The 22,363-nt window shown below is 42.3% G+C and overlaps 1 protein-coding gene across 2 annotated transcripts in view; it reads right to left on the bottom strand.

Annotated features, from left to right (window-relative positions):
• Window positions 1–22,363, bottom strand: part of ADAMTS2 (ADAM metallopeptidase with thrombospondin type 1 motif 2) — a 265,090-nt gene that overhangs the window by 33,305 nt on the left and 209,422 nt on the right. For both annotated transcript variants that reach the window (XM_054037724.1, XM_054037725.1), the window contains exons 6-10: window positions 20,134–20,290; window positions 17,820–17,925; window positions 16,460–16,603; window positions 13,915–14,047; window positions 10,819–10,932 (exon numbers count right to left, since the gene is read on the bottom strand). In XM_054037724.1, the coding sequence (XP_053893699.1) occupies window positions 10,819–10,932; window positions 13,915–14,047; window positions 16,460–16,603; window positions 17,820–17,925; window positions 20,134–20,290 (654 nt within the window). The remainder of the gene's footprint in view (window positions 1–10,818; window positions 10,933–13,914; window positions 14,048–16,459; window positions 16,604–17,819; window positions 17,926–20,133; window positions 20,291–22,363) is intronic.

Below are 22,363 nucleotides of genomic sequence, written 5' to 3'. Positions count from 1 at the left end.
AGAGGAGGGAAAGGGGGCACCCACCCATTGTGCTGAGAGCTTTAAGATGCACAATTACTGTCACAGTATATCTACCCTTTGAGCAAGGGGTGTGATTACCAACTCCAGGAGACACATCCATGCTCACTCTGAGCTAGCGCTCTAAAAATAGAGCATAGCCATGTAGTGCGAGCATCAGGAGGGGCTGGCCGCCCCAAGTATGATCCCTTCTGAGACCAGAGACACATACCCGGGGCTGATACCCTTCCCATTGCTCCTGTTGCTGTGCCTACACTGTATTTTTAGTACATTCGCTTGATCAGAGCTAGTGTGGGTATGTCTCCTCAAGCTGGGAATCACACAGCCAGCTTGAAGTGTAGACATATTAGAAGAGAAATGGCATTAAATGAATACTTAGCATTTTATCTGTTCAATGCACTGTAGCAGACATTAACTAATTAATCCTCACAACAATCCTACAAAGTAGGTAAGTATTATTACCCCAAAGTACAGGTGAGAAAAGAGAGTGAAATGATTCTCCTAAAAACACACTGTGAATCAATGGCAGAGCCAGGATTAGAACCCAGGGCCACCTTACTCCCAACCCTGTGCACGTTCTTCTAGATCACACTTAAAATCATGGAAAGTTTTTCACTGTGAGATCATTAAATCATGAAATACTCTTCCAAAGGAAGTGGTGAAAGCCCCATCCATGCAGAAGTTCAAAACCAAACGCGACAAAACACAAGGTAAAACTCAGAGAACAATTCTCAATAATCGTACATTAGAGCAGGGGTCTCAAACTCAATTTACCTTAGGGCCAGTGCCAGTCCTCAAATCCTCCCAGCGGGCCAATAATGTCACCCAGAACCTGCCCCGCAAAACTCCGCCCCCCACCTGCCTAAGGCTCTGGGACAGAGTTTGGGTGGGGGAGGAACTCTGGGGTAGGGGATTGGGGTGCAGGCTCTGGGAGGGAGTTTGGATGCAGAAGGGGTGAGAGGTTGGGTTCTGGGAGGGAGTTTGGATGGGGGAGGGAGTCTGGGGAGCAGACTCTGGGAGGGAGTTTGGGGGCTGGGGGTGTGTGGGGAGGGGGTGCAGGCTCTGGGAGGAAGTTTGGAGGCTGGGGGTGTGTGGGGAGGGGGTGCAGTTTGGGGGCTGGGGTGTGTGTGGGAAGGGGGTGCAGGCTCTGGGAGAGGGTCAGGGGGTGCAGCACTTACCCAGGGCTTCAAGGCGGGGCCGGGCGGCCTCCACGTGCTGCTCACCCGCCGCCAGAGCCTTTCCCCACTGCTGGAGACTTTCCCTCTGGTGGCAAAGGGCTCCAGCAGCAGGGAGCTGGCAGCCTTTCCAGCTGTTTCCCGTGGACAGGAAAGGCTCCAGCAGGAGGGAGGCAGCAGGACACTACACTGCTAAAACTAGCAGTTTAGATGGGAGGCAGGGCTTGGGCCCGTTGAGAACATGTAGAGTATGTACTCCAGGTCCGTATGTCTTTACTGACTTAATCGATGCCTCACTGTCTACATTGCTCTGTGATTTCGAATTCAATTTCAAATATAAGAGTATAGTGGTCCTAAAGAGTTTGAAAGCTGTCCCTTTGCTAAACACCAAAAAGTTTCCATCTTTTCAACTTTCTCCCCTCCCTCTTCAACGAGACCCCCTAATACCTCAGAGCCAAATTCTCCAGTCCTTAAGAAAGATTCCCACTGAGGTTAAGGACAGCAGAATTTGGCCCTTACTTTTCATCATTCCTATAACAGTTACACTGATGAAATGTGGGTGCCAGGAGATATTTTATAACCAGTAATTATTTTAGACTCCACTCACACTGTAGTTGGTCTGTTTTAACAGTTCCTGTCAAGGGGAGAGGCCTGGTTCTCACACACAGATGGCCATAACAACAAGTGCAATCATTCACTTACTTTTCTTCTCATTCAAGTCAACAACAAAATTTTACACAGCTTAACAAGCCTGAGAATCCAAGAATTTGGCAGCCAGTACAAGCAGAGCATATGGCCAAATGCATGCTGCCAGCAAAAACAAAAAGAGAAGATTTAGAACACAAAATCTTCCTTAAAGCGTAGAGTGATTAGTGCTCAGGAAGACAAATTCTTAGAAGTGATGGACAATCATCAAGAAAGTAAATAAAAAGGGGAATAATTAGTAAAATTGTGATGATGTATTTTACTGATTTGCTGAATTGTTTAGTGACTTTGAATCACTATTCAGATTATTTATTGTGTCAGTAATTTGGTTAGACAACAGCTCACAAAAATAGAGGAGAAACTTGGTTTAAGATGTTGATTCTCTATCATGACTGTAAAATACTCTACGTCAAAACATAATTAAGGGATCACATTCATTCCAGAGGAGCATGAGAGTCAGTAAGGGCCAGATTCCAACACCCTTACTAACATCAAGTAATAACTGGACAGTATCACTGATCTCAACTACTCGGTGGTATCAGTATTTGGTCCTCTATGCCAGAAGCCTTATGTCAAAGCAAAACTGGGGCACTGGACTATATGTATATGGGGCTCTAACACAGGTAAACTCTACCTAACAAAACCCAAATCTCTGCTCCTGACGGGTCTCATCTAAAGACATGAATACAGATGGCAATGAATTTAAGAAACAAAAAGAGTAGCATGTACATATTTTTGATGAAAAGCTTTATGAAGGAGGTGGGTTACCCACAAAAGCTATTTATGGTGAATTTTCTCTAGTCTCATGTCATGAATGCTAATTCTCTCATGCTTCATAAGAATTTGAAAGTTCAGTGCTGCACCCTTCTCAGATTCCCTAGTGATGCCAGTCTGGAGGCAGGGTGTAATCTGAACAACAGTTGAAGGGTGGCTGGGGCCTGCGTGGAAGCATGCATCAGGCTGTCAGTCCACATTTCAACCTTGTTTGAGAGAAGATGACTCAATATTTCCTGGTCTGCAATTATCCAAAAATCCTTCTCTCACCATCAAAGCTTTGAACCATCAGGTGTAATTTACACATTATTCTCTGACTCACCCAGCCTATATGAGATCAACTGCATATTTACAGCTTACTATGAAATGATCTAGTGCTTGAACTCAGGGGGCAGAGGACTACTGAGAGGCTCACAAAATGGTGAGTTAATAGAAGTGAAGTGCTGTTGGCGCTGTTGCTCAAGGGAAAGAAGCTGTCTCAATTTTCACTGGAGCAGTTAGTCCTATGTTGGTTGCCAGTCTCCACATGGTAAACATGGAAGCTGAAGTTTAGCCATCAAGAAACATGCAAAATGAGTCATCTCCAGCTCTGCCAATTCTTGTTTTGAGATGAAAGGAGAAGAGTTTGCAGGGGAAGCTTGCACAGGAGAACAAGATCCGTAATAGAATCCAGCACGGTATTACTTTTGCAAGGGGGAAGGAGGTGAGGATGTCAAATATAAATAGCTTGATCTCCAGTGTAATGAAGGAACCTGGATTCTTTCCTTCCCACCATTAACCCAGTTAACTTCTTAATCAGCTGGAGAAGGGCCAATTGGAACCTCTATTCCTAGCAAAAACAGAGGTTTTCATTTTAATTATGTAACTGACATTAAAGCACAAACAGTTTTTTGGTAAGAAGGAAAAAAGGGAGGGTAAACGTAAACTGTTTTCTGAGTGGAAGAGGAGACAACTCTGCTTGTGGTCTCACCTCTTTTTTGGGCAGAAGGGACAGTCAAAAACAAGTGTAATTTCCAGGAGAGGAAGTTTAAATCTATTACAGTAAAAGGTTCTACTGCTGACTGATTTCAGCTGTTCTTTGAAGCAAAAAGTGTACATGCCAAGAAGGAGCCAGTGTGTTGCTAAGGCAGCAGTTCTCAATCAAGGGTCCACAGCCCCATGGGGGTCCACAAGCAGGTTTCAGGGGGTCCGACAAACAGGGCTGGCATTAGACTCATTGGGGCCAAGGGCAGAAAGCCCACGTTGCCCTCACCCCACCACCTGGGGCTGAAGTCAAAACCCGAGCAGCTTAGCTTCACGGGGCCTCCTGTGGTGTGGGGCCCCAGGCAACTGCCCTTCTTGCTTTCCCCTAATGCCAGTCCTGGCTTTTACATGCAGAAAAACAGTTGTTGTGGCACAGGTGGGCCATGGAGTTTTTATAGCATATTGGGGGAGTGGGGGGTTCAGAAAGAAAAAGGCTGAGAACCCCTATTCTAGGGACACTGGCACTTCCAAATTAATTTGCAAGAGAGGGCTGGTAAACCTTTTTGTGTCTGAATACGTTATAAGAGACATTGCTTGCTCTATTTAGGGCACATCCCTGTTTTTCAGTCCAAACATTTGTAAGATAGTCCCAAACTCTGTCTGTATGTTAGGGTTTGTGCTTCTCCATCTCCTCCATGCTGTGCTGAGATCCTACCATGGAGAGATTTATGTAGACTTCCCCATCATGGCAGAGCATTGCAGGGCTAGGCCAACCTGTTCCATCTGTTCAAGCATATTTAGTTGTGAGGTATCAAGTAAAGGCTGTCGCATAACAATGGGCTCTGCAAGCCAATAAAAGTTCCTTTGAGTGGCGAGTCAAGTATTCTCACTGTCTGTGGTGACTAACTTATCCAACTGTCTCCTGAGAGAAGTGGAGTCTGCTTTCTCACTGGGAAATTATCTGGACTGCCTCAAGTGCATATTAGCCTTGTCAAAATACCTTTTTCTTGGTCAATTTTTTAACAATATATTCTTGTTAAAATGGTGCAAAGAAGGAAAACAGCTGCTAGGTCAACTGTGTACTTGGAGCTTTGGTTTATGTGTCAACATTCAAGAATAATGTCAACTTTGTTGGCACTGAAAGATTCATAGATTCATAGATTCTAGGACTGGAAGGGACCTCGAGAGGTCATCGAGTCCAGTTCCCTGCCCACATGGCAGGACCAAATACTGTCTAGACCATCCCTGATAGACATTTATCTAACCTACTCTTAAATATCTCCAGAGATGGAGATATGAGGCTTCTTACCTCTCTAACAACAAAATGAACGAGTGCCAGGTGGCATAAGCCTTCACACTCCTCTCTGCAGAAAGCAGATGGATTGTAGCATGCAATTTCCTTGCATGAATGCTCTTATTTCTTGTTTCTTTCTCATGGGGAAGGGCTAGCTGCCTCAGCCAAAGCAAATGTCTCAACCAAAAAGTACTAGTTTAAAAAAACCTGCCAAACACTTTTTGATTTCATGCAGTTGGAGAAGCCTGAGGCTAACAGCAGGACTAAGAGAATCAGATACAGATAAATATATCATCAGCTGGAAAGCATATACTTTTTAGGTCAAAGTGCATTAAGAAGATTTAAGCTTTGTATAGTTGCTCATTATCTGCAGATCTTACAATGCAATTTATGCAATATATTCAACTTCATATTAAGGCTCCTATCCCATAAGGATTTGTGCAAATGCTTCACTTTACACATGGGAGTAGTCTCATGAAAGTTAATGGGACTGCTCAGATCGCATAGTATTAAATGCGTGCATAAATCCTTGCAAGATTAACTTTTTAAAAAAAGCAGTATAGGGCCAGATCCTGCAATTCCTCCTTGCTCAGAATTCCCTCTCAATGCTGGTAAAAATTAGATTTTTCTGCAATGCAAAACAATATATGAGTTCTCCATAAAATGTAACAAAAATTAATATTTTGCATGACAAAAGGCAGGGTTTTTCACAGTAATATTTCCTTTTCCACCTGGGAAGGAGGAAGCCAGGAAAATATTTTGTCATTTCATCACTAAAAAGAGTGAATTGTCAGCCTGTTGCAAATGAACAAAATACAGTGGGTCACATTTCTCCATTTGCCCAATGGAAATCCATTTGAAAGTGCTGGAAGTGGCAAAATCTAACTCTTTAGAGTGATTATTTCCAATAATTCCTACACATATATTGGACTTCAGATGGAAGCATTTGAAGATAAACTGATAGGCAAAAGACTGCTGTTGGAAACTATGGATTAATTTTGGTAAATCTTGCTGGATCAGACAAATATGTAAGACATTAGAAAATGTAACAGTTTGTCCTCCTTTCACTACTTAATCTCAGAGCTGTGTCCAAGATATGGGCTGGGAATTCAGAACAAAGACTATTATGCTGCCATAAAACATCTGCTGAAAATGTTCTAGTTAGCTAGTCTCTATCGTAGGTGGTCTTGGTCCCCTGACAGTTCCTTCAGTGAAGGAGAGGACAGACTAGATTAGATTCTGTTCAGTAACATCACTGAGGTTAGAAAAGTTCAGAGAGCAGCTATCAGTACTCTGCAAGCAACACTCTGGTGAAAATCTTTGTCCCTTAACTTGGGTTAGTCTCCATAACAACATCACAACCATTTCTGGCATTCAGTTCCATCGGCCGTTGCAAAGCCAGAATGTTTTCATGACACACCAGTAGTGTTTAGATTGGCCCATCTTAAAGTGGGGCACTTGGAATTAGTGGTGATAGCTGCAAATCTCAGAAATGGGAAACAAATGGATCTTTTTGAATCAACACCTTTAGTTAATTATTTATGGTTGTTCCTTTTTTGCCTGACATTATTCCAAAGAAAATATGTGGACAAAGTTTCAAGTTATTTTCCTCTTCCTCAGACTCTGATCAGGTAATAAGGAATGTGGGACCTTCCATTTCACATAAAAGGAAATTGCAAAGGTAGGGCTTGACTCTCATCTCTCTGTGCTGTGTAAATGGTACAATCACACCCTCACAACATAATCTGTTATATAACAGAGATCTCGGTATGGTCCAAAGTGGGTGGTGATAGCAACAAAAATAGAGGGCAAAGAGGCAAGGAAAAGATGGCAGGGAGTTCATCTGATTTGCCTGTATTCAGAACCACCAAGTACCATCACCTTCCTGATAAATATATTGTTCATATTTAGAGCCAGCAAATTCAAATTTAAGGACACTTTTAAAACTCATGCTATTGTGAAGAAAGCTTAAGCTCAGTCTTTTTAATATTAGTTAACAATGTATTTTTTAATTTGATATAATTTTCTAAGGATCTCTTGGAAGAATACAAAATGTTTACCAACAAAATCTGGAACAGTGTCCTTAGGGATAAAATGATTATAATTCTATTATCTACTAAAGTTTCAAATATGCATAAACTCTCTTCAATCTCCCCATAACTATAAAAATGGCCAATTTATAGAGTTAGCTGTAAAAATTTTCTCTGGTCTGAAACGCAGTATGCAACATCTCAGCTGAGGTACTGAAGATCTTCGTTTACAATGGAAATATTGGCTGATCCTCAACTATCTGGTTGGAAGCGCCAGGCTATTATAGTTTGTTAATGTCCTTTGTTTCTTTCAATTTTTGTGTGAAGTACTAAAATGAACTGATGGGCCGTGAGGAAGGGAGAGCTAGCAAAAGAAAAATAATTATATTTTTCTCTGGTTTCATAAAAACATTTAATGCAAAATCATATTGCAGATCTTAGACACATGTATTCTGTCCATCCATGTGAAACATGGAAGACCAAGCAAAGTAGTTTTTATTGTCAGAGAAAAGATGAAATTCTGGGGTTTTTTTAACCTTCTTCCAGATGAAGCTCCAAATTATTAAAGGCTGACGTGCTTCAAGGTAGGACTCAAGAAAGGAATGTTGAACACTTAACAAGTGACAAAATGGCAGCTATCCTTGCCATAACTAATTGTCTAATGAAGTAAACTACCAAGGGTGAAATGGGAGCTTTGCTGTTGTCTTCAGTGAAGCCAGGACTTCATCCCAAATGCATACAGTCGTATCTGCTGTTCCAAAAGGTGCCAGTTCGGTAAGAGAACAACAGACAATTCACTTACTATCTATGGTATAACTGTATAACTATTATCTTCCATATAACCAACGGGTATAATTTTGATGGCAGTCAAAACTCAACCTTCTCCTGCTAGTTATTATGGATGGCTCCCATTTGCCAGTTCTCTTTCTCTCTCTGCTCACTAGCAATCTGGTAACATAAAAATACTTAACTACAGTCATAGGAAAGAGAAATAGAAGAGACCTCCATCCTTCTCACCAACCAAGGCAGGTTCAATTAGTAAAGTTTGTTCTGAAGTGCTTTGTCCATTCAAAAGCCTGTCTCCAACATATTTGGAATGAAACTCATTTTTTTAATCATATTTATTCAATTATTTTGACATTCAAATGTTGTGCTATACAGTAATAACAGTTAAACAAGTAACCATTTTCCAGTATAGATTATGTTCAATACTGCATTTTTGTTAGATTTATTAATTGCATAAATAGCTAATTTTATATTTTTAACCAAAAATAACATTCTGGCTAATTAACTAAAATGTTGTCTTAGGTTTGGGGTTTAATTTTTCAAGTTTTATTGCTACATTTCCCACAGGCAATATGGTGTTAATTAATAGGAATCATCTGGGGAGGAGAAAGAGAAGAGATTGGGTTCCAGCAGACCACAGTGTACGGGGGAAAGAATTTAGAACCACATGACATTTTTATCCAAAAAGAGAGGGTTCAAACCACAGCAACAACTGCTAACATGATTTATTTGTATAAAATTATGCTGTCCATTGCGGAAATGGTATGTTGCTTTTAACATCCTCTAGAAAAATCTTTTCCAAATGGTAACACTGCCCTGAAAGGGTCATTGTATAGACTGATTGATCCAAAGCCCAGGGATGACAGGAGGAGTGTTTCCATTAACGTTAATGGGTTTTGGGATCAGACCCTTAATGAGCATGCAGTTAGGTCTATAAAAGGGTAACTGATAATTACTATATGGTAGGGCTGAATAAAGTGTGGTTTCAAAAGAATAGGAACTAGCCCAAACCTTTGCCATCTGTAAGTTTCTCTCGCCACTTCCAAAACTCCTAATATTTCCCTTTGCTTCCTGTGAACCACTAAATAAGCCTCCAATATTTCCCCTCCCCAATAGCATTCACAATGGGCTCTGGCTTCTGCCCTCATAATAGTCATTATGCTCTCATCTTGGTGCCCTTGAATAGGTCTCATAGTCCCATCCTCTTTTGAAGCGACTGTCAAAAGACTCAAAAGCTAAGGCAACCTCTCTCGTGTATCCAGCCTGAATTCCCACACCTGCTGTACTTTCCCCATCACGCTTATACTTCCATTTGGGCTGCTCTGACTATCGTTACTGTGGGCTTAGTTCAACTGTAATCTTCGAAATCTTATTGCTTTCTGTTGCCATGGCTGCCAATAAGCATCACTAGTGGTCTAAACACAGCCACACTTATATGACAGATTGTTTGCAAATGAATAACTCCTCTTGTGACCGTATCACTATGATCTGCAAATAAGTACTGCTCTATCAATGCTAGGGTGACCAGACGTCCCGATTTTATCAGAACTGTCCCGATATTTCCTTGTTTGTCCCGCGTCCCGACCGATGTGCGGTCGGGACACTGGACAAACAAGGAAATGCTCCGGAGCCCGGAAGTGCTCGTGCCTCCCCCCGCCCCCGCCCCGACTCTGCCCCCTCCTCCCCCCATTGGCTCCCTCCCGGAATCCCCGCCTCTTCCCCAGGCTCACCATTCCTCCTCCCTCCGCAAGCGCTGGAGGGAGGCCCGGGAGACGCAGGGGGAGTGCGGGGCCGGGGTGAGTGAGAGTCCGGCCTGGCCCCAAGTGCAGGCAGGACTCAGTCGGGCGGTAGGGAGAGTAGGGGGGCGGCTCGCAGGGCCAGGCGGCAGCTGTTCTCCCCACCTGGGCAGCGGGACTTGGGAGCAGCCGCTGCTGCAGCTCCCACTGCCGCGGGGGGAGGAAGCGGCCGATGGCCAAGCTTGGCGGCTGCGGCTCTGGTGCCCGGGCCCAAACCCCCCGAGCCTGTTTCCCTGTGGGACCTGAGCAGGACGGGGGGGCTGAGGCCTGCTGCCCCCACTCCGGGGCCGCCGCGGGATAGCACCAGCTGGGCAGCAGCCCAGACATGACTGGCCAGGGGCTGGGTGCAGCGTGTGTGCTGCTGGATCCCTGCAGCAGGCCCGGGTTCGGAGGGTTCGGGCCCGGGCACCAGAGCCGCAGCCGCCGAGCTCAATGCCTAGAGACTACAAGGACTGGTACTGAAAACAGGTTAGACCGCTAGACAGATGTTACATAGAACAGATCAGCACAAATCTCTAGCTCCAGACCTCATGTTGCTGCAACCTTATTTTCTCTCTCGACTTTTCTTCACAGCTCAGATTATCCCATCTCTTAGATAATTAGATTTTTACTAGCAATGCAAAAGCCAATACTTTTGGCCAAACTGGGGCCCCTGGAACTCCTTAGTTCTAAGCAAGCTCTCAACTTGACTTCCCCTACAGCTTTGAGCTAAACACTTAAACTGTCTTCCTCAGTTTCCCCCCTCCATTCAGTTAGATTAAAATACTTTTTTTCGAGTGATGTGAGGATGAAGAGTTAAAGTTTGTAGAGATGAAAAACAGTAAGTGCCAAATATTATGAGCTACTGACTTGAAAGGTATTATGATATTAAGCCCCTCTTTGTGCATTCTCTTTTTTATACTATATAACGACTATCCAAATCTATTCTTCTATAGACCACTTTACAAGACACTGGCATCTGCACTTGAATCATATCCATACAATCCTCCCAATTCACAACTTCGTCAGTCTTTTCTGGGTGGTTTGCAGTGAACCATAGTTTGAGGACTACTAGTGAACATTTTCTCTTCATAAGTTTTAGTCTCCAATCTTACCACTGTTGTGGTCCTTTTTCGTATTGCCTCTGAAATGAGTGGACCAGATCGCACACAAATTCAGAGGTCAAACCAGAAAGAACAACGCCATCTTGTTCCTTGATTCTCTGATGAAATCTTCCAAATACGTAAACTCATACCTGTACGCCCAATAGCATGAAAAAATGTGATATATAATCTCACCTTTCCAGGCGCGCACATAGTCCCATCCAGTGGCGGTCCCTTCTTTGTTTTGCAGAAATAAGGGTTATCGGGATGGCTACACCACAGCTGCTTGCAGGGATCAAACGTACGGAACTAGGACACACAAAAAAGCAGAGCATATGTTGCTTCTGGAGCTGTCTGACAGAATTCCATTAGAAACACTCTCTGCAGTTTATTTTCTTCCAGCTTTAAAAGAGGCAGATGTTATCATGGAGTAATAAGGACCATTTAATAATATCTCTGTGGCCAGGTCACATTTGAGTGGAGTTTTCATGCAACATCACTGACTCTTGTAGTGAAATCCTGCCCTGAGTGGAGTGATGCTGGAAATGTGAGAGTGGGTTCACAGGATAGAATGGACAAGGGCAATTAGCCACCATGTGATGAGCTGCACGCAGTAGAGGGCAGTAGACATTATTTATCTGTATAACTGCAATGCCTAGGAGCCCAAGTCATGGACCAGGACTTCACTGTGGTTGCTAGCCAGCAAAGGGCCTGACCAGACACCTTAGCTAACAGGTTATATACTGTGTTGGGGCTGTGGTGGGCAAAGGCAAGATGGTTTCCTTGTCTACTGTTCTCATGGGTGCTAGGTACACACGCTGCTTTACTGCTGTGGGGAGGGGTTGGGTGTGGGTGTGTGTGTGAATGGTCTTCCAAAGCCCTCTTCCTTACTGAAGACACCTGTGGAGCACAAAGCTGGATTTAGCACTATGCTGAATTGGTGCTGCAAACAAAGGCCCCATTTGCACAGGTCCCTGAGAAACTGGTACCTTAGAGAGAAAGTGAACAGAGTTGATGCAGAAGTTGGAAGAGTAGAGATTCACCCATTTCACTCAAACACAGATTGGCCACTAGGTCAATAGAAGTTATTTGAAGGTACTATTCAAAAGAATACATACCAGTGACTTTCTCCCAGAGTAGCATCAACAGGATTATGTCCGGACATCCTAATACAGCTGATGCTTAGAGTCTCCTATTCAATGTCAGGAGTCGCTGTGTTTGTCATGCATGTTATCGTTGATGAGTTTCGAACCAGAATTCTCACTGTGCGTGAGCAGCTGCCACACCTCCTGGAAGCTCCTCTTTGCATAGCTTACAGTTTAGTCCCACTTTTAGGAGATGGAAGTGGGAGGCAAAGCTCTACCATAGGTCTCAAAAGATCATCTACCCTCAGGCCAAGCCAGTAGGGAGTTGTACTAATCCTGCCTGACCTCAAAGATGCTCTCTGTGTACCATGAACATAATACAAGGGAGACCACTGCTTCACTGAATGTGCATGCAAACTGTCTTATCTGCCTTCAGTGCCCCTTGCCCACATTAGGAACAATAATACATCATCCTTTCAATAAAATTGGTTATTTTTGTGCAAGATGCAGCATCTCGCCTTATGTGAGCAGTAAGCGTGAAACATTAAACAAGCAAGAGATGAAAACCATTATTGTTTCTCTCTAGTCTAGGTGGAAGTTTTGCAAAGAAAGAAGTAAGCAGACACCAACACTGTGCGTGGCAGACTCAATGACATAGCAGGCTTTGTGTTTCAAGCCTGGAACTGCTAATGAAATTAGAGCATAATAATTTCTTCACCTCTGATTAAAAAAAATAAAAGACCCAACAAGATTAAAAAGACTTTCCTTATCATATCAAAGTTAGTGTATTATTCCTTGTTTATAATTAGCTGGACACAATATTCTTCATGGCAGGCTCCACTATAATTAGGGCTTCTGTTTTTCAGGGTTTATTAATTTCATTTTCAAGGTTTATTGGTAGCAATTTTTGAGTTTTATGTAGATGTTCAAACGTTAGAGGTTTGGGGAGGCTCTCTCTTTGTATATATTGTAATGGGTAATATATATTGTCACAGCTTCAGGGTAATGTCACCTATATTCCCCACTTCCACGGTCCACTCCAGGCATGCCCAATCAGGTGTCAGGCCTCCAGCCATCATCTTTCTATGGGTAGGGACTCTTGTCTCACTTCCTTCTGACGGGGGTGGGGGGGAGAGGGAGAGTGAGTTAGGCTGCACAGCTCCCTAACTTACACTGTGATACCTCCAGCAAGCCAGTCTGCCTAAAGGCCAGCACCTGTGCTTTCTCTCCAAGAGCTCTGACCAGGGTATTCCCAGCAGTTACAAGTTACCACACAGCTCTGTCTAAGCAAGCACCCTTTTTCTTAAGGCAAAAACATTACAGAGAAAATGTAATAGAAACAATAAACAGATTTAAACATACACTAAACACACCAGGAGTCACCCATCAGTCTTATGGGACCCTAACAGGCCAAAGTCTTTCCAACCCTTCTGCAACGGTTGGGGCTCCCCTTGGAGAGAAGGTCCTGGATCAGAAAGAGTTAGTTTAAAAGAAGTGTTTTTATGCCAAAAGCCCTTCCTTTGTCTATTGGTATCCGGAAAACCCAGTTCGAACCAGGATTTGCAAGCCTCTTCAGGGGGTGGTAGCTCTCTGGAGGTGTTTACAACCTGAGTGATTTACCTTAATCACCCCCTACTGTTATTACTTCCTGGAGGAGCTAAATACAACCCTCCCACCCATCAGAACTGCATATAATCCCTGGCCCACAGCGATACATAAATCATTCATAACCTTAATCCAATGTTTCCCCAAAGATACTGCATGCAGTTGCAATATCTGTCACATATATTACATTACTCATGACAGCAGTATATACTGTAATGAATAATTTCTTTGTAATGTTCCCTAGTGCACTTTAATGTAGCACTAGGTTAAAGTGTATTGCAGAACCTTTAGTGTACACAAGTGGGGTCTACATGGACCAACTAATATGCAACACTTTAGTGCACTTTAGAAATTACACCTCCATAGTCCACTCTGTGTAGACAAGCCCTTAGATGCAAGTAACCATTTCTGGTGTTTTCCCTGTGTTTATTGGATAATCGCTGATTTCTTCCCCCCCCCCCCCATCAGGGTGTGTTTATCAGTGTTTATCCATTAAAACCTAAAATCGGAAGCCCTAACTATAATGTCCTTATTAAGGCCATTTCAAGGACAATTACAACACTCCTGGATGAGGAACAGCAGAACTCAGCTAAGTACTTACAGCTGTGCACATCATGTAGCCCAAACCAAAATCAAAACGGCACTGCTCATTCATGGAGTAGTGAATTCCTGGCAGCTGGGGAAGGGAAGGCCAATCATGTTCAAAAGGATCATCACGCAGACAATCATAGGAACTGCAATAGGCAAAAATTACACTAACAGACGGGAATGTGAGACTTTTATAGCATTTGTGGTTTCTTTAGATTTTCATTCCAAACAAAATACAGGGTATAAAGTCTCAGATACTGGTTCCTAAAGAACAGTTAGTATTTCAGTTATGCGTACATGGTATTTACCATGCTGTATCTGCATTTAACATGGGACAGCATTCGACCTTTTATTTTTCTTATGTCTTTCCATTATAATTTCCAGTTAGCTTGCAGGTATATTTCTGTAACTCCCCAGAGTCCCTATTTGAAAAGAATCGAGAAAGAACCCTCTACAAATGAGGCTGAGAAGAAAAGAAAAGATTTAATTAATTTTCCATTTGTGGAATTTCTTCTTGCCTGCTGCCTTTTAAGTAAAGCTTTAGAAGCAAATCTCAGGACTGCCACCCATGAATATTGCTGAGCTCCATAATAAATTCCTAGACACTAGACCAGGAGATGCAAGTTCACATACAAGCAAATGTAGTTTTTGGCCTTTGCTTTATTAAGCCGTAGGACTGTTCCATCTTTATATTTCTTCTGACAGCTTTCCTCTCTTTACAAGATTCTGACAGGGCTTGCTTCCTTCCTGAGAGAGAGAGAGTGTGTGTGTGTATGTGTGTGAGAGAGACAGAGAGAGAGAGAAGGTGTTCCTATTACAGATTCTCCTGGTATCTTAAATACTTGTATGTCCCCACTGCAAACACATTGTTTCAAGTTCATTGTAGGCATACATGGGGAAGACTCTTGGAGCACAGAGGATCTAGAAGTAATGGTTGACTATGGTGTAACTGTGAATTTAATAATTTCAAAGCTACTTTCTCAAGTGTCACATGGTGGGCAGTATCCCTGCTATATTCATATGTAATCTAGTATTATCTTGCGACATCACAAAATTAGTTAAATTTAACAAACTCATTTCTCTGTTTTTATTGCCATCATTTTCCTCTCATGTTTTCTACCATTATTCATCATATTCACAGAAGTAGTTCTTTGGCTGTGAAAAATGGTAACCAAAAGTCCATTTAGGATCAAATTCCTTGTGGATTCTGTAGAAAGACTAGGAGTGTCCTATATCTGGCAATTATTCAGGTCATTCTAATGATCTCAGTGAACAAAGGACAGAATTTTGAGTCTAGGTCTACTTTAGAACAAGATGACATACTCTTCTCTTATCTGTGCAATATTTTTATTCATAGAAGCATTTTACTGTACCCTGTGCTTAAAATATAAATCAAAGCTCTAGGCCAGATTACTTTTATTTAACACAAATAGCTTAAAGGGATTTAATTGAAAAATCACACTTTCCCCTCATAATTTTTTACATATTGTTGCCAAAAGAAACACTTCATATACTTGGAGCTAAGATCAAAGTGTAGTTTCTGTTCTTATCAGTTTAATATGATGTGTTCTTTATTTGAGGACTGTATATTAAATTGACTTCATATATCATAACTTAAAAAGAAGTGAGAAAATAAAGAGTGGTTTTTTTTTTAATTTGTTTATTTTGTGTATTTTGCAACTTTTTTCTAGGCATTTTCAGAGTTTTCCCGGTATAGTCAGTTAATAGGTTTCCCCCTGTTGTTTGTATGTCTTTTACACAGCGACCAGAGAGGAAAAAAAGATTTTTTTTAAAATAGGAAAAATGCATCCATTGACAGGAGGACACAGAAGCATATGGAGTTCTTTTTTTATTCGCTTTTTGAAACTAAGTTTCAAGTTGATCGTTTCCCTTTAAAGAGGAAAGGAACATAGAGGAAGGCTGTTAGAAAGCATGGGAAATGGACTGGCCTTTGTAATGACAGGGTATTTAAAGATAAAGTAATCATAGAAAGAAAGCCTTAGGGCCAAATTCTTCCTTTTGGTGTTCTTGAAAGTCTGTCACTGAAGTCAGTGGGAGCCCTGCACACACATCCAAAGGCACAATTTCCTCCTTAAGTATCACAGTACAATGCAACTGGCTCAGCCCAGCTTTAGTAGTTGGAAATGCTGCTGATGCGTACTGCTACCAACCAGAGTTGCAGTCAATTCTCCAGCTACCCTTAGAACTGAAGAGTGTTACTCAGATTAATGAGACAGGTTTTCCATCAGCTGCAGGGTGGGAGGAAGCAAGTTGGTAACAAGACCAGTAATGATATTTGCTTGCAGATTCTAGGATGACAGTGTACATATTATCAAATTTCAGTAACAATAATAGCTGTAATTAAATGAATAGTCAATCTGAGCCTTTGTTATTTGCATCTCCTGGAAAAGTGTCTTGTTCCCAGCAGGATGAGGTTTGGGGTTTTTTAAAAACCCAGTCTTAATAGCTAATAAAAGCACAAAGTTCAAATATGACTCTCAGAGGAGCTTTTAAAAACATCCTAGCCAAAGACAGAGTCAGCTTCATGAGTTACTCACTGTAGATATCTGTTCAGCTCTTGTTGGCTACAGCGAGACCAGTGGAAGCGATGGAATGCAGCCTGGACAAGAGGGGCCATGATGCTCCCCATTCGGACCTCATCCCCACACCTGTTGCCCTGGCCATCATGCTCCATGCCTAATCTAGAACAGAAGATAGGAGAACAAGCGTATTTTCATCAAGGGTAAAATCAAAAGCCTTAAGTGGCTTAGGATCTTTAATCCGACTGAAAGTAAATGGGACTTAGGTTCTTAAGTGACTTAGGAAGCTTTTAAAACTTCCACCCCAAGTAACAGCATTTTTTTTTCCTTTTTGCTTTATTAAAAAAAAACAAAACATAAAACAAAACCAATCTTCCCTCTTTCCCTTTGTTAGGGGTTTCTACTATATTTTTTCTGAGAATGAAATTTGACTGATACTGGGTCTTCTTTCAGGAGACACATCACTGATAACTAACTGTATGGTAACATGTTCAGACTAAAGGTGATTTCAAAAGCTAAAGACATCTTTAGTGATGTATCATCCATTCTGATCACATGTTCCTAGCTGCTGAAATGATGAAGCCAAAGGTTAGTGATGTGAGAACCAAATACATGTAGGAATCAATTCTGTGTCCCTATTTAATTAATATGCACTGTTGGATTCACCGGACTCTGACAAGTGTTCTTAATGTAGGAACAGTAAAGCCCCGTTCAGTGAAAACTTCTGGGATTTGTGATTCCACTGAGGAGATGAGGGCATCTAAATGAATGTGTTTTATTCCTGAAGAAACTGAGTCATCCTAAAATAACAAAAGATTTGCCAGCTCCCTGCCTGGACACTGGTTCTTACTACACAAGCAAACAAAATAGTCGTATCCTTCAAATGAATGTATTAGGAAGTGGATGTAGCTTCAGTTCTTGGCATATATTATTATGCTGTAACATACAGTGTACCCTCTATGAGGTGTTATACGGTATTACTACAAGGTGATGCACACATAGAAGACGTGACTATGTTTCCTGAGAATTGCTTTCGAGAGTCATGTCTTCCACTATAGCAAATAAATTATTTTGCATAACAATAAATATGTTGCTCTTCTGCCAGGAGATCGGAATGCATTTTGTAGGCATTAATCAGTTTAGCCTCAGAATGCACCTGTGACATAGGTAAGGATGCCTCCATTTTACAGCTGCAAAAACTAAGTGTGTTTAATGGGTTTGTCCAAAGTCACAAAGGCATTCTTTGTCAGTGCTAAGAATGGAATCTAGGCCTAACTCTTTAGTCTTCTCTCTTAAGCACAAGGACAAACCTTCCCAACGCCACAAACAGTCCCCAGCATCAAAGACATAATAAGATAGGACCTTTTAAAGTACTTACACATGCCCAGTTTCATGGGCCACCACAAATGCCGAGGAAAAACCATCTTCATGGTTGAGGGTGCAACTTCGTACAGGATGACACATTCCAGTAACTGGAGCATAGCCTAAACAGAGAAAGCATGACTCAAGAAATAAGTGAATCTGGGTGAGAGAATGTTTATGAGAACTCTTTATACAACACTTTCATCTAATCTCTACTGCTGGGGCACTTGTGGTCTTGCAGCAGCACAGACGTGGTACTTACAGAAGTGTCATCATCAGGCTTCCAGAAAGGGAGAAGCATAGTGCTACATGTCCTAAACTAACATGTCCTCCTAGACCCACTTTACACTATTCATATTTAAAATGAGTTCTTAACAGCCACATAGTGCTTTACATTATTTTAAGCACTGAATGAATATTAAGGGCCAAATTCTATCCTGAACTACACTGTGGACAATCTTGGCCCTAAATACTGAATCCTCATAACAGCCCTGTGATGTCAGCAAGCAATCATTATTATCTCCATTTTGTACAGATGGGGAAACAGGCACACAAAGGCTGAACGACTTCTCCAAGGCCACTCAGGGTATGGCTACACAGCAATTAAACACCCCCGGCTGGCCCTGTCAGTTGACTCCGGCTTGTCGGGCTCGGGCTTTGGGGTGTAGACATTCAGGCTTGGGCTGGAGCTCGAGCTCTGGGATCCAATGATGGGGGAGGGTCCCAGAGCCCGAATGTCTACAAGGTGATTTTTAGCCCCACAAGTCTGAGTCAGCTGACCTGGGCAGCTACAGCCATGCTGCAGATCTTTTATTCCAGTGTAGATATATCCATAATGATTCAGAGCTGGGGTTATAACCTAAAAATTTCTGGTTCCTAGCCCCATGTTCAAACCAGTAGACCACATTGCCACTACTACGTTATAATGCCGCTAGAGTATTTCTCCTGTTCTCAAATAATATTGAGTAACCATTTTTCTTGGGTGAATGCAGGCTGTTTAGTCTTGAGACACATGGGTCTTTACATAAGAAGGTAACAGTATTTGAGATTCAACTCTAGGCATAAATGTTTGCACACTCACTACACCTTGTTCAACACTACACTACCAGGCAGATAACCAGTCACATGTCTACTGAAGACAATGCACACTAGGAATAAATACATTCATTTTATGCTGGTGTACATGGTGCCTATCTAGAAGAAACATAAAACCTGGCTCCAAGTCAATCAAGTATTATCCCATGTGAACAAGCACATTAATTTCCTAGATCATGCATGGATTGGATACAACTGAAATACTGCTTTGAAAGGTAACAAGAGATCTCTGCCCTGGACTTTTAATCATGTGCTCCCACTTCTATAAAAGACATGAAGTCTGGCTGTTGAACCAATTACATTTATTTTCACAGTTCACCAAGAATTCAGTGTAATCTCCTTTAAGGCCATTCTGAAGCTTGTCTTGTGAAGGGGTACAGAGTGCGAAGACAAGGACTCTACTCTAGCATGACGTCATAGGGGCTTCATACAGTTCAAGTCCTCAATGGGTACCAAGAGGGCTCTTGGCCAATGCCAACAGTGGCACTAGTCAATCCAAATGGAGTGGGGAGGAGCCTCATGCTCTCTAATCAGCCAACAGGATGATTCCACAAGGGAGCTATGCCCTGTAAAGGGGTAAAAGCAGGGGCTACTCTTGTCTATGCTGTTCTAGGCTCCTTCAATAATAAGCATCTATTAAGGCACAATATTTCTGGGAGCTCCTGCTGGAGTACTACAATGACTATTCTGGAGCGGTGCCTTAAGGCACAATCTACTCCTTAGCAAAACCTATATATATAATTTTACACACCCACACACACCCACACCCCCTACCTTAAATACAGGGATCAAAGCAATATACACACCTTACATAACTTACATACAGTGATCAAAGCAATAAGATTTCCTTGGCTTGAATAAGAGTAAAGACATGTTCCTAGGGTGACCAGATATCCTGATTTTATAGGGCCAGTCCTGATATTTGGGGCTTTGTCTTATATAGGCCCTCCTTCCCCCATCCTGATTTTTCACACTTGCTCTCTGGTCACCCTACATGTTCCCCAAAATAATGCTATTGAAATGGAGATGTAAAACAATGGGAACTGAAACAGTTAGAAAGGAATGCATTCTTAGTATAGGTCACCTGAAAACAAATAGCACTTGGCAAAATACTCACACTAAGGATAAATGTTAGTGGCTCCTAAGCTAAATTAGCTTTTTCTGAATGGTGAAAGAAACCCCAATCAGTAACTGTAATATTTATAAGACATTTTATCACTCAGCATATACCTTACCTTGCATGCCAGATGGACCAAAATCCTGCCTTGTGAGAAAAATAGCATGGTCATGATATTCTGCATGTGCAGTGTCAGGCTTCTGTTGTAGATAGGCCCAGCGACATACATTCTCCAAACTCTGGGAAGGGTTCCCAATCTCTATTAAGCTCATGGACTGGATATTCAAAGAAGAAAAATATTATTATTTCGTCGTTTCATAGATTATAAGGCCAGAAGGAACTATTAGATCATCTAGTCTGACCTCCTGCATATCACATACCCTTACATTTCACCCAGATACCTCTATATTGAACCCAAAATCTTTAGTTAGACCAGGGGTCGGCAACTTTTCAGAAGTGGTGTGCCGAGTCTTCATTTATTCACTCTAATTTAAGGTTTTGCGTGCCGGTAATACATTTTAACGCTTTTAGAAGGTCTCTTTCTATAAGTCTATAATATAGAACTAAACTATTGTTGTATGTAAAGTAAATGTTTTTAAAATGTTTAAGAAGCTTCATTTAAAATTATATTAAAATACAGAGCCCCCCAGACCAGTGGCCAGGACCTGGACAGTGTGAGTGCCACTGAAAATCAGCTTGCGTGCCACCTTTGGCACGCGTTCCATAGGTTGCCTACCCCTGAGTTAGACCAAAGCATTTCAGTCCAATTAACTTTGGCCAACCTTTCTCAATTTGTTACCTTTGAAAATATGCTTAGACATTTGTTCAAACATTGTATGAAAGCTCCATTCATGTTAAAGGAAATATTGCAAGAAGAAAACTTATTGTATGAACTATGTATGGAAATATCACATGTCCATTCACACATTAGTTATGGCATTTTTGACATAATTTATGTTGCCTACGATGTATTGCAAGAAAAGATCATGGTTAACTTATATATTACCCTCTATTTAATCAATCTATATGTAGGCAAGTCACCCTGGATTTAAGGTACTGAAGTGTCTAATGTAGTTTACTGTACATAGAATCTAGAGCTGGAACATTCTCATTCAGTTATCTTCCTGACAGTGCATGATTGTTCCTCATTACACATTTCCTATGATTTCATCCAAGCTAGTTTTAAATATGTCAAGGAATGTGGCTTCCATCAAGTCTCTTGGCAGATTATTCCATAGGCTGCTAGATCTCACTGTCAGCAACTTCTCTTGATATTCTGCCTACATTTTCTCCTTCTTATAGAAACCTATTGCCAAATTCTCTGCTAACTTCAGCAGAGTCACACCAGCAGAGAGTTTGGTCCATAGACTACAGAGATGGAAAACACCTGTTTGGCCTTACTTCTAATGCGAATAATAATAATAATAATACTAATAATAATAAAGCGTCATGATGACCAGTGTTCCCTTTATTTTTTCCCACCCATGTATGAATGAATTTTGTTATGTGCACCAATATGGAGGTGATGTGTAACAAAATTCATGTGGTGGGGGAGAGGCCGAGGGGTTCGGAGTGTGGGAGCGGGGCTCAGGGCTGGGGCAGAGGATTGGGTGGTTCCGGGGATGAGGAGTTTGGGGTGCAGACTGCCCGGGGCTATGGTGGGGAGTGAGGACTCCCCCCAGCTCTCTCTCCCCACAGCAGCACCTGGCTTGGGGGAGGGGGGAAAGGGAAGTGAGGCACCTCTCCCCCAGTCATGGCAGATCCATACAGGGGCTGGGTTGGGGCTGGGGGAGGGGGTCCTCTCCCCCAGCCATGTCAAGTCTGGGGCAGGTCAGGTCCATGCTGGGGCCAGCAGGGACAGGTGTCCCTGCGTGGGGCTGGGCTTAATAGGCAACTGCCCAGCCACACAGCTTACAGGGAATTTAGCGGGCCACAAGTCAGGAGGAGGTGAGTCCAGCGTAGTCTGTGTTGTCATCACTTACACCTTCTTCTGATCTCCCAAGGTGAAATCCTGGCCCCATTGAAGGCAATGGCAAAACTCTTAATGACTTCAATGGGGATTTCACTGCATGGTGTACGTGACACATACTCAGGCCAGGTTGACACTAAAGAGTCAGGTTGACCCAGCTAGGTCGCTCAGGAGTGTGAAAGATCCACACCCCCGAGTGACATAGTTAAACCGACCTACCCCTGGGTGTAGATAACGCTAGGTTGATGGAAGAATTCTTCCATTGCCTCAATTACTACCTCTCGGGGAAGTGCATTAACCACAGCGATATAAGAACCCATCCCATCGCTGTAGCGAGTGCCTACACTGAAGCGCTACAGCAGTGCAGCATTCCTAGTGA

This window comes from Malaclemys terrapin, chromosome 8 (assembly GCF_027887155.1).
Source record: "Malaclemys terrapin pileata isolate rMalTer1 chromosome 8, rMalTer1.hap1, whole genome shotgun sequence".
NCBI lineage: Eukaryota > Metazoa > Chordata > Testudines > Emydidae > Malaclemys > Malaclemys terrapin.
Note: the sequence above shows the minus strand (reverse complement) of the source record. Positions and strands in the feature narration are given on the sequence as shown.